This window comes from Pleurodeles waltl, chromosome 3_1 (genome assembly GCF_031143425.1).
Source record: "Pleurodeles waltl isolate 20211129_DDA chromosome 3_1, aPleWal1.hap1.20221129, whole genome shotgun sequence".
Classification (NCBI taxonomy): Eukaryota; Metazoa; Chordata; class Amphibia; order Caudata; family Salamandridae; genus Pleurodeles; species Pleurodeles waltl.
Genome location: NC_090440.1, coordinates 1,438,785,367 through 1,438,797,402, shown reverse-complemented (window position 1 = coordinate 1,438,797,402; position 12,036 = coordinate 1,438,785,367). Strand labels below are relative to the sequence as shown.

The 12,036-nt window shown below is 44.0% G+C and overlaps 1 protein-coding gene across 9 annotated transcripts in view; it reads left to right on the top strand.

Annotated features, from left to right (window-relative positions):
* Nucleotides 1-12,036, top strand: part of DIXDC1 (DIX domain containing 1) — a 523,962-nt gene that overhangs the window by 452,013 nt on the left and 59,913 nt on the right. For all 9 annotated transcript variants that reach the window (XM_069224996.1, XM_069224988.1, XM_069224993.1 and 6 more), the window contains one exon: nucleotides 4,858-4,950. In XM_069224996.1, the coding sequence (XP_069081097.1) occupies nucleotides 4,858-4,950 (93 nt within the window). The remainder of the gene's footprint in view (nucleotides 1-4,857; nucleotides 4,951-12,036) is intronic.

Sequence of the window (12,036 nt, the reverse complement as noted above, 5' to 3'; positions counted from 1 at the left end):
GGTATATCCATGCTGTAATGGATTCGGCGAGAGAGAGGTTACTGCCACAGGATGTGCAGGAACATTTTCAAGAATTGTTGCAGGATAGCAAAGCAGCGGCTAGGTAAAATATTCAATCTGGCCTAGCTACAGCTGACTCTGTTGGAGAGCCATGCGAACATCGGTGGCCAATAGAAGACATGCATGGCTTAGAGGATCAAGGTTTTCCCCGGATGTACAGTCCACCTTGATGGACCTCCTGTTTGATGGGTTCAAATTGTTTGGTGAGAAAGCTGATTCTGCCCTTGAAAGGTTCAAGGGCAGCAAAGCCACTGCTAAGTCTTTAGGTCCTCCTCGACCTTTCCGTAGGTTTAGGGGGTTTGGCTGTAGCCCCATCCTTTCGTGGGAGGCAGCAGTTCCAAAGTCAACAACCTGCCAACCCACTCTACATGCCCAACAGAGGTTGTGGAAGACTTATAACACGTGGTGCCATTTAGCAGCCTTCCTCCTCCTTCTCCACCTTCTCATCCTCTTTTAGGAACCTGTCAGGGAAACAGCCATACTTCTCACCCCTTTCAGCAGCATGTGTTGCCAATAGGGGTAAGGTTAATTCATTTTCTTCAAGAGTAGGAGTTACTAACATTAGACCCGTGTGTGCTGAGCATTGTAGGAAATTAATATGCCCTTCCTGTTCAGGAGTTTCCCATTTCCTTCCCTCCCCAACAATCTTTTTTCTCAGAAGAGCACCTACTGTTGCTTCAACAGGAGGTACAAAATCTGCTGTTAAAGAGTGCAGTGGAGTTTGGTTACGGAGCAGGAAAGGGCTCCGGGATGTTATTCAATATATTTCCTGATTCCCAAGAAAGATGGTCGTTTGAGGCCCATTCTGGACCTGAGGATTTTGAATTGGGTCTCAAACAGGAAAATCTCAAAATGCTGGCCCTGGCACAGGTGCTTCTTGCGCTGGACAAGGAAGACTGGATGGTTTCTGTCGACTTGCAGGATGCTTATTTTCACATTCCCATTCTGAAGTTGCACAGGAAGTATCTTCATTTCATGGTGGGGTCGCATCACTATCAGTTTTTAGTCCTTCCTTTTGGTCTTACTTCCGCACCTCAGGTCTTCACGAAGGTGATGGTAGTGATTGCAGCGCATTCTCAGAAGGAAAGGAATTTCAGTATTCCCTTAGCTGGACGATTGGCTGATCAAAGCCAAGTCCCCAGAGTTAGTGTTGCATCATCTGTATATGACAACCCAGTTGTTGTTCATCCTGGGATTTTCGTTGAACATGCCCAAATCTCACCTGGAGCCCTCTCAGTGCCTCCTGTTCAAAGGGGCAGTACTGGACACAACATAGAATCATGCCTTTCCTCCTTAGAGAATTTCGTACATACAGGCTATGATTCCAATGTTTTAGGGTGGAGTGGTGGTTCTGGTCCTAAAGGTCCTATGCTTGCTCGGTCTGTTAGCTTCCGGTATACTGCTGGTCACTCGTGCACATTGGCACATGAGGGATTTCCATTGGTGCCTCTGCAAGCAGTGGTTTCAACACAAAGAAGATCTCAAGGAGTAAAATAACAGTCTCCAGAGACACTGCAGCGGATCTTCAATGGCAGAGTGTGGACGGCAGCCTGTCTCAAGGGAGGCCATTTCGTCTTCCACCTCCGGTGACCACAGTCACAACGGATGCTTCCACTCCAGGGTAGGGAGCACGTCTAGGGGATCTGGAGATCAAAGGTTTTTGGTCTTCAATAGAGCAGATGTTTCTCATCAATCCGTTTGGGTGACACATCTGGTTCTCAATTCCTTCCTCCCATCCATTTGCGGTCAGTCAGTACAAGTCTTAACAGACAACACTACCACAATGTGGTACATCAACAAACAGGGAGGAGTAGGGTCGTACTTTCTCTGCAGAGAGGCTGTGCGGCTCTGGTCCTGGGCTCAGGACTATCAGATTTGCATAGTAGCAAACCATTTGGCCGGAGTTCTCAACGTATGTGTGGACAGTCTCAACCGGCACTTATCAGCCGACCACGAGTGGCGTCTCCACCTGGAGGTGGTTCTTCACGTTTTCCAGCTGTGGGGAACCCCTCATATCGGTTTGCCACTCGTGAGAACGCGCACTGCGCTGCCTGTCATTCTGCAGCCTCCTGTATCCAATGCAGGGAGCACTGGGGGACGCATTGCAGCTGTACTGGAGTAACCGTCTGCTTTACGTTTTTCTTCCCATATCCTTGATTCCTCAGGTTCTGAGTAGATTTGCCAAGACCGGGCACGAGTCATAATAATATCCCCAGATTGGCTACGAAGGGTGTGGTGCACAGACCTTCTTCAACTCTCGCAGTGCAGGGGCAGGTTCTACACCCCCACCTCCAGAGCTTGCACCTACATGCCTCCAAATTGAATGGGACAGCCTGAATTCTTTTTCTCTCTCTCCCCTGAAATGGTGGCCATTTGGCTAATGTTTTGCAATTTGCTGTTTCCTTAGCACAGCAAAGTGTCACAGTTGCAACAGTGGACAGTGAAGGGTTACCTATCTGTGCTGTTGGTTTTCATTTGCTTGCCTGATCAACCTTCTTTGTTTAAGTCCCCTATAGTATTAAGGTTTATTAAGGGTTTGACTAATAGGTTTCCTCCCACTCCATTTATATTGCCTCAGTGGGACTTAAATTTAGTCGTAAGATATTTGACGGGTTCACCGTTTGAGCCATTGCATAGTTGCCCTTTGAAGTTCCTTACGTTTAAGACTGTTTTCCTTATAGCGATCACGTCAGCTAGGCATGTTAGTCAGCTGCAAGGACTTAGTGTGAAACCTCTTTTTTTTACTACCTTGCATGCTAATAAGGTGCTTTTGAGAACCAGGGCCACTTTCCTACCTAAGGTAGGGATGCCTTTCCATTTAGGACAATCTATCACCCTTCTGTCCTTTTACCCTCCTCCCCATCCTTTGAAGGAGGAGGAAAGGCTGCATCGTCTGGATCCGAAGAGAGCACTGGGCTTTTATGTGGACAGAACAAAAAAACTTCAGGACGGAGGTTCAGCTCTTCATTGGCTACGCAGGTAAAATGAAGGGCAAAACCGTTCACAAAAGAGTACTGTCAAGGTGGGTCATTCTTTGCATAAAAATATATTATTTACTACAAAGGAGAATCCTGAGGACATTAGAGTTCATTCGACCAGAGCTAAGTCTGTCACTTGTGCATTGGCTAGAGGTGTACCTGTTGTTGACATTTGCAAGGCAGCAACATAGGCTTCTCTCAACACTTTCACAAAACATTACTGCTTAGTCTCAGAAGTGAGGAGGGATGGTCATTTTGCCCATTCAGTGGTGCAGGATTTCTTGGTGTAGCCAGAGAGGCACCCACCTCCAGTGCAGTACTGCTTTGGGATCCTATTTTAAAGGTGGGGAATCCACAGGCAGATGTATCCACCAGAGGAACAAGTTACTTACCTACAGCAACACTTTTTCTGGTGGATACAGTATCTACCTGTGGATTCCTCATGGTCCCACCCGCTTCCTTCCTGTCTGGTTATACCAAGAATGATATTAGTTGTGTATATATATTGTATATATGTATTTCGTGAAATTTATATATGTTCAAAATGAATGTTTATATAAGGATGTATATATAAATTCTTGTATTGAGTTCGCACATGTTGTGCTTGTTATGTTGGTATTCACCCATTCTCCTCGAAGGCACGGTAAAGAAAAGTGGGTGAAACTGACTTCAGCATGCCAGCGAGGACGTCTTATGGCTCCGATTACGTTAGATTGAGTCGTGTGCAGAGCTGTACTTTTGCGATGTCCACGTCGATGTGGAGGGCTAGAAAGAAACGATTTCCGTTGAATGCTGGTGCATTGGGGGTATTCAAGAGGTGAGGAATCCACAGGTAGATACTGTATCCACCACAAAAAGCGTTACAGAGGATAAGTAACTTGTTCATCAAGTCTAAACCTAGCTACCGGATTGATCAAAAAGTTTGATTTTCAGGTACTTAGGTTGACCTTCATTTAGACATGGAAGAATGATGTTAGTTGGCTGCCTACACCAAGGTATCCCCCCTTCGGCCCGTATCTAATCCACAGAGGCAGTCGGCTGGCAGATTTACCTTTTTGCTTAGCAGACAACCAAGCCGTGGCAAGGACATGACAGACATCATTATGGTTTGGCATACCATACAAAAATTACTGACCCTGGGCTGTGGAACCATGCACGGTCAGAACAGAAATCTCAGGCATTGCCCTTTGCCGGAGGATGCTATTGAACCCTGGGAAATTTAATTCTAGGGATGACTGAAGTGCCCAAGAATATGTGGCTTAAGGGGTCAGTTTTCCTCTCCACAACATCGGAGTCCCCAGAGCTACCCAATATTTCCACAGCATGCCGGACGAAACCTCAAGAACCCTTTAAGGCGCAAGTAGGTGCAGGTACACCGGGTACTATTGCAAGCTCAATGCTGGCAGGCCCCACAAGGATCCTTGTTTCCACCTGGACAAGTAGGAAATGTGAATTGAGTACTGCCACTCCATTCGAGCATGGTAGGGGTTTGACTGGCCATTGGTGGAAGCAGAGTTCCACTATCCAATTGCTGGAATCTTTTACTATGCCCCATCTAATTATTTCCTAAGGATTCAACTTGTTCAAAGCATGATAAATACAACTGGACTTTTTATGTCTTACAAAAGTGCACTTTGATGTAACCCCTCTGTTTATATTGCTTCATATGTTTTTATATTTTCTTGCATTCTCCGAAGTCATCCTAATTTCAAATGCAGTACATTAAGTCTCTTTTTATGACATTGGGGTGTTAATTCTGTCCAGGGGGCTCTTCACTAATGTTTGTTAACACCTGTTACCTTCTGCCTTTTTACAACAGCTTCCTGGGTACAGCAGTCATTCCACACACAGCAATGGCTTCCTTCATACGGGGAGTAAAGCTCCAGCTACTGTCTCCAACACTCAAAGAGGGGTAAGTACTCCCTTGCCATGTACCCCTAAGGTCTATATAGGTTAGGCACTGTTTACAACAGTTAATGTGCTTAGAAGCTGTTCCTTTGCCCAGCCAGCCCCTTTGCCAAGAGTGTAATCACCTGAAGTATAATGGTTGGGTCTCGTAATTGCCTCACAGTTAGGCAGATGTGGGCAAAATGACCTGCATAAATATGGCACAATGCAGATGAAGAAATGTTCAGATTAGTGCTGGCCATAATGCAAACCAGACCCCTTTGGGTAACATTGTGCTTTAAATAGAAGGTGGACATACAGAAAGGAAAACTTCAAAACTGTGTTGAGTATGCAATAAATGTCAAAATAGGTTACTTCATCAGCCAGTATATTGTGTGGAGGATGGGTATATAACCCAGAGATCAGATATGGGGATGGAAGGGTTTGCATCAGATGATAGAGTTGGTGACTAGTAGTTGAGTATTAAAAATTAGAAAACCGTTAATGTGAAGTCTCTGGTGGTTTTAAAATTGAATTAGTCGTCTTTCTGCTAATCACAGTCTGAGGTGGGTCTGGTCATATTCGGTAATGTTGGTGGAAAAGTCGATCCAGGAGTTCTTTCCTAAAGCTTCCATAGAAGGGATTAATCTTTATAGTTGGAGGGATGGAGTCCCATATCCTCAGCACACTCTCTGAAAAGAACTGTTTTAGGGTTCTTGATTTTTGACAAAAAGTGGTCCCTTGTGCAAATTTAATAAAAAAATAAAATAAAAACACACCTCACTCCTCGCCTCACCGCTCCTCTGCTCTTTTGCAGGGTGCAGGCACAGGCTCCTAGCCTGCCCTGCGGCCAATCCTGATGCTGCTCCAAGCAGCATCAGGATTGGCCTGGAGCACCCAGCCAGGGTGCTCCCAGGCACACTGGGAGCCTGTGCAGGCTCTCTCCAACCCGGCAACACAGTGCCAGGCTAGGGAGAGCCTACTGCTCATGTGTGTTTTGCCGGTCCAAGATGGCCTGCCAAACATACATGCGCACTGAGTGTACAATGTACTCCCCTCACTGCTTGTCGCCCCGTAGCCCCGCCCTTTAACAAACAAAACGATAATAAACAGGGCTTATTATCATTTTGTTTGTTAAAGGTTTTACAGCTTCTGCTGCTGGTGGAGGGAGAGAAGGGGGGGGGCTACGCTCCTCCGCCATAGCGGAGGAGCCACCCCTGACTCCATTAATACCCTTTTTTGTTAGCAAATCATTTTTTACAGCGGTTAATACAAGATAATGTTTTTACCTGCTTTACTGGGATCATTTTGCATTAAGAGGTTGAACAAGTACCATTCTCAATTGTGTTTATGGTGCATGGGTGATTCTGGGATGTCTTAACGATTTTGAGATAAGCAGCCATTTTTTTCTGTGTGGTCTATGGAGAATCGTGAGAATGTTTTGCAGTTCATGTTGGAATCCACAATATTGAGAGATCATGTGTTCTTACAATGTTTAAGAGCTTTTTCAATTGACTTTTCAACTGGTCAATCACAGAACTCCCAAGAATTGCCTTGTACTTGAAGATATGTTTTTGTGTTTTTCTGATTTAGTAGATTTTGAATGGAAGAGATTTTGCGCCAAATGCGTTCTGTGTCTGTTACGAATTTCTCGTGATTCATTTGTGAACCATTGCATCAGTTCTTTTTGGTACAAGCTTAGGCATGCCTAAATGCACTGCTTAAAGTTTTAACACAGCAATGGATATTTAGTAAAGGTATTTTCCAAACACAGAATTGCCTACATGGGCAAGGAATGCTTCACATCTGAAAGAAAACAAGAAATACAAAAGGCCACATACGTGCAGGCTTGGTCAACTTTTAATAGTGGAATAACATTAGCTTTTAGGTAAGTTCTAAATAGGTGAAATTTTAGGTTTTGCCAGAAGAACAACAGGATATTGTTGAGTCTGGGGTCCACCGTTAAATAGCTTCAGAGTCTTACTGCTAGGCAGGAGAGGTCTTTTTCAGAGTTCTGGATTTTCTGCTTTTTGAGATTAATAATAGTTGATTAATAATTGGTTTTAGATCACCAGCAATAAACAATCACTGTGGTTTGAACTCTTATTAACTATTTTAAATTAAAATTAATAAACATTTAGAGTTGCCATGTGGCTAGCTATACATATATATATATGTTCGATGGCATTTGCAGCTGCTGATACACATGCTATAGCTCTTCCGATATCTAATGTTGGTCTCGGAGTGTTACAAGTGGTTTTTCTTCGAAGAGGTCTTTTTGGAGTCACAGGATCAAGTGACTCCCCTCTCGGTTCCAGTGTGCATGGGCATAGACTGCATTGTTAGATTGTTTTCTTTCCGCGGTCAGGTTCGGACGTGTTTCCTCTCACTCCGAGATTTCGATTCGGAAAACCTCAGAAAACCTTCTTATTCATCGGTATTGTTTCGATCGTGTTTCCCATCTAGCATAGAACCGGTAGTACCGTTGGAACCTTCATTTTTGCCCTTCAGGGCGTGTGTGCCCGACTCAGGCCTGTTCAGGCCTACGGGGTGGGAAGCCTGATGGATCGGACTTCATTCCGATTCTGCCCTCAGTGCCTCGCAAAGTACCCCTATACAGACCAACACTTGGTTTGTAATTTGTGCCTTTCTCCAGAACATCGGGAGGAAGATTGTGAGGCCTATCGATCATTTTGATCAAAGAAGACCCTCGGAGATCGCAGAGCCCGAAGACTCAAAATGGCCTCAAAAAGCAGCTAGTGTCTAGACGTCATGGAGGAAGAGCAGACGCAGACAGCAGTCCCCATCCGAGACGCAGACTCCGTACAGGAATCTGAAGACGACAGACCCATCACGGCTGGCCAGCATGTGAGTACGTCTGTCACTACACCCCTGCACAAAAAACATTCAAAGGCCTTTGGTACACCACTGCCGGAAGGACATGGTTCGGCCTGAAAAAAGACTGCTGGCGAGTGTCCTTCGAGGTTGGCGACGAAAAAGGCCGCTCCTCCATCCACTTCGGAGTCGAGCAAATCTGTTAAAAGCACCGTTTCAGACTTCACTAAAAGACCCCATTCCTCGGAATAAAAAATTCAGCAATCGGCTTCGGAGCCAAGACCTCTAACTACTTTTTTGGGACCAAAAAAACTACACACCTCAGAGCCGAAAAAATCCTGTTATTCAGAGGAGCAAGGACTTTCCAAAAAATTAAGACAGATTACAAGGCCAGTCATGGAATCTCATAAGACTTCTGAGGAAGAGCCTGAGTTTAAACCAATATTACAGGTTATGGATATGAGAGAGTCCAGAATCCATATTCATAAGCAGACAGGAAGAATCATCACTGCAACTCCTCTAAAAACCAAAGAAAGACGGCTTTCCAAGATAAACTAGACTCTGTGCAACCACCAGTAAAGGTGCAAAAAGAAAAGGAGAAGCCACTACCTCTCCATTATTCTCTTCCTCAATCTCCACAGCTGTCTTTTTCACCTCAGAATAGCCCACCACCACTGCCTTCTCCAATGCACTCTTTATACTCACATGGAGATACAGCAGACCCAGGGGACCTCTATGACCCTGATCCCATCCCGGACAATGATCCAGACATTTATCCATCAAAACCTCCTCCTCCAGAAGACACCACTGCATACACCCAAGTAACATCTAGGGCAGCAGTTATCATGGAGTAACCATGCATTCTGAGCCATTAGAAGAAGACTTTTTATTTAATACACTGTCTTCTACCCATTCCAGGTACCAGTGTCTCCCAATGTTACCAGGAATGGTTAAACATGCAGACCAATTTTTTTAATGAACCTGTAAAAGCTAGGTTATCACCCCTAGAATTGCTAAGAAGTATAAGTCTGCTCCTACTGACCCAGATTACATCACTCATCAGGTCCCTGCAGACTCGGTAGTAGTCAGTGCGACAGGAAAGAGGGCAAACAGCCAGTCATCAGGAGATGCACCGCCTCCTGATAAGGAGAGTAGAAAATTTGATGCAGCTGGGAAAAGGGTTGCTACACAAGCAGCAAATGAGTGGAGAATTGCAAATTCTCAGGCACTTCTAGCCAGGTATGACAGAGCCCATTGGGACGAAATGCAAGATATTATACAGCATCTCCCAAAGGAGCATCAAAAAAGAACACAACAAGTGGTGGAAGAGGGACAAGCTATCAGCAATAATCAAATAAGATCTGCCCCCGATGCTGCTTATACAGCTGCAAGGAGTGTAAATACTGCCATCACAATTAGAAGACATGCATGGCTGTGCTCCTCTGGTTTTACACCAGAAATTCAACAGGCAGTACTTAATATGCCTTTCGACAAACAGCACCTCGTTGGACCAGAAGTAGATACCCCTATTGAGAAACTGAGGAAGGACTCAGATACTGCAAAACCAATGGGCGCTTTATATACCACCCCATATAGAGGCTCCTTTTGCAGACCACAGTTTAGAGGAGGCTTCAAGCCACAATCCTCAGATGCTTCCACCTCCCAAACAAAGCAGGGACAACAAACCCAATATCAATGAGGTGGGTTTAGAGGATCCTATAGAGGTCAATATTTCAGAAATAGAGGTAAATTCCAAACCTCTAAACCGACAACAACACAACCTAAACAGTGACTTCTTTCCCTCCTCTCCACTCCACACATCTCCTGTGGGGGGGGGAAGACTACAGCAACTCCACCCTCATTGGCAAAATATCACCACAGACAATCGGGTATTATCAATTATCCGCAGTGGCTGTTGCCTAGAATTAATCTCCACCCCTCCAAACTTCCACCACTATATCACAAATTGTCCCAAGAACAAAACATTCTGTTACAACAAGAGGTACAATCTCTACTATTAAAACAAGCAATAAAATCAGTCCCACCTTCTCAACAAGGAACAGGAGTATATTCACTATACTTCCTGATTCCCCAAAAAGACGGCCCCCTCAGGCCCATATTAGACGTCAGGCTTCTCAATCTATACATCCTGTCAGAGCATTTTCACATGGTAACTCTGCAAGATGTTATTCCACTACTACAAAAACAAGATTACATGAGTGTTCTAGATCTCAAGGATGCGTATTTCCACATACCCATCCATCCAGCTCACAGAAAATACCTCAGGTTTGTCAAAGAAGGGAAACACTGCCAGTTCAAAGTGTTGCCGTTTGGCATAACAACAGCTCCAAGAGTGTTCACAAAGTGTCTAGCAGTAGTAGCAGCTTACGTAAGAAGACAGCACATCCATGTCTTTCCATATCTAGATAATTGACTAATAAAATCAAGCAATCTTACACAATTCCAACAACACACTCGTTACGTGATAGAAACCTTGCACACCATAGGGTTCACTCTAAACTACCAAAAATCACACCTTCAACCAGCACAGGTACAACCTTACCTAGGTGTTATCTTAAATACTCAATTAGCCCTAGCTTATCCAAATATACAAAGGATACACGCTTTCTAAAATCTCATACCACTCATATAGCCAAATCAACAATACACTGTGAGATTTATCATGAAGATTCTAGGAATGATGGCATCTTGCATAGCAATAGTCCCACATGCAAGACTAAACATGAGGTCCTTACAACAGTGCCTTTCACAACAATGGTCACAAGCACCCGGTCAACTTCAAGATCTAGTGTTAATGGACCGCCAAATACATATGTCCCTTCAATGGTGGAATCGCAGCAATCTAATGAAGGGGCGGTCATTTCAAGACCCTGTGCCTCGGAACATAATCACAGCAGATGCATCAGTGATCGGTTGGGGCGCTCGCCTAACCAATCAGACCATTCAAGGGCAATGGGATGTCAAACTGAAACAGCTACACATAAACCACTTAGAATTATTAGCTGTGTTTCTTGCCCTAAAAGCGTTTAAACCTCTTCTCAAACAGAGGAATGTCCTCATAAAAACAGACAACATGACAACCATGTATTACCTCAATAAACAGGGCGGGACACATTAATCTCAGCTGTCCCTTCTAGCCCGAACAATTTTGAAATGGGCAATTCACAATCAAATTAATTTACTAGCACAATATATTCCAGGGATAGACAATCAGCTGGCAGATCTCCTAAGCAGAAATCACCAACAAACACACAAATGGGAGATTCACTCCCAAGTACTTCAAAAGTACTTTCAAAGGTGGGGAACACCAGACATAGATCTATTCATAACAAGCGAAAACGCAAAATGCCAAAACTTTGCATCCAGACATCCACATGCCCTATCCAAGGGCAATGCTCTGTGGATCAATTGTCAGGGATATTTGCTTACGCTTTCCCCCCTCTCCCACTCCTTCCCTTTCTAGTCCGCAAACTACGTCAAACGTCACTCACCATGAAACTCATAGAACCAACATGGGCACACCAGCATTGGTACACAACACTCCTAGATCTGTCTGTAGTACCTCATTCCAAACTCCCAAACAGACCAGATTTGTTAACACAAAACAAAGGTGAAATCAGGCATCCAAACCCCAATGCTCTCAATCTAGCGATTTGGCTCCTGAAGTCATAGAATTTGGTTACCTAAAACTTCCACCAGAATGTATGGAAGTAATTAAACAAGCACGCAAACCTACTACTAGACAATGCCACACAAACAAGTGGAAAAGATTTGTCTACTAATGGCAATCTAAAAACACTGATCCACTTACGGCATCTTATGTATGTATAGATATTGTATGCTATTTAGTTAATTTGCAAAATCAAGTTTGGCTTTCTCATCCATCGAGATACACCTTACTGCAATATCTGCATACTTATAGACTATTCAACATACTTCTCTATTCAGAGTTATTAAAGCGTGGAAGGATTAAAATGCATTATTCCACCTAGAACACCACCTGTTCCATCGTGGAATTTAAATATCGTACTTACCAGACTCATTGGACCACCTTTTGAACCCATGTATTCTTGTCAATTCAATTTTTAACATGAAAGGTCCCCTTCCTTGTAGCTATTACTTCTTTAAGAAGAGTTAGTGAAATACAAACATTCACTCTTGAAGAACCTTTTTTCCAAGTGCACAAAGATAAAGTTGTACTTAGAACAAATCCAAAATTTCTACCAAAAGTAGTATCTCCATTTCACATCAACCA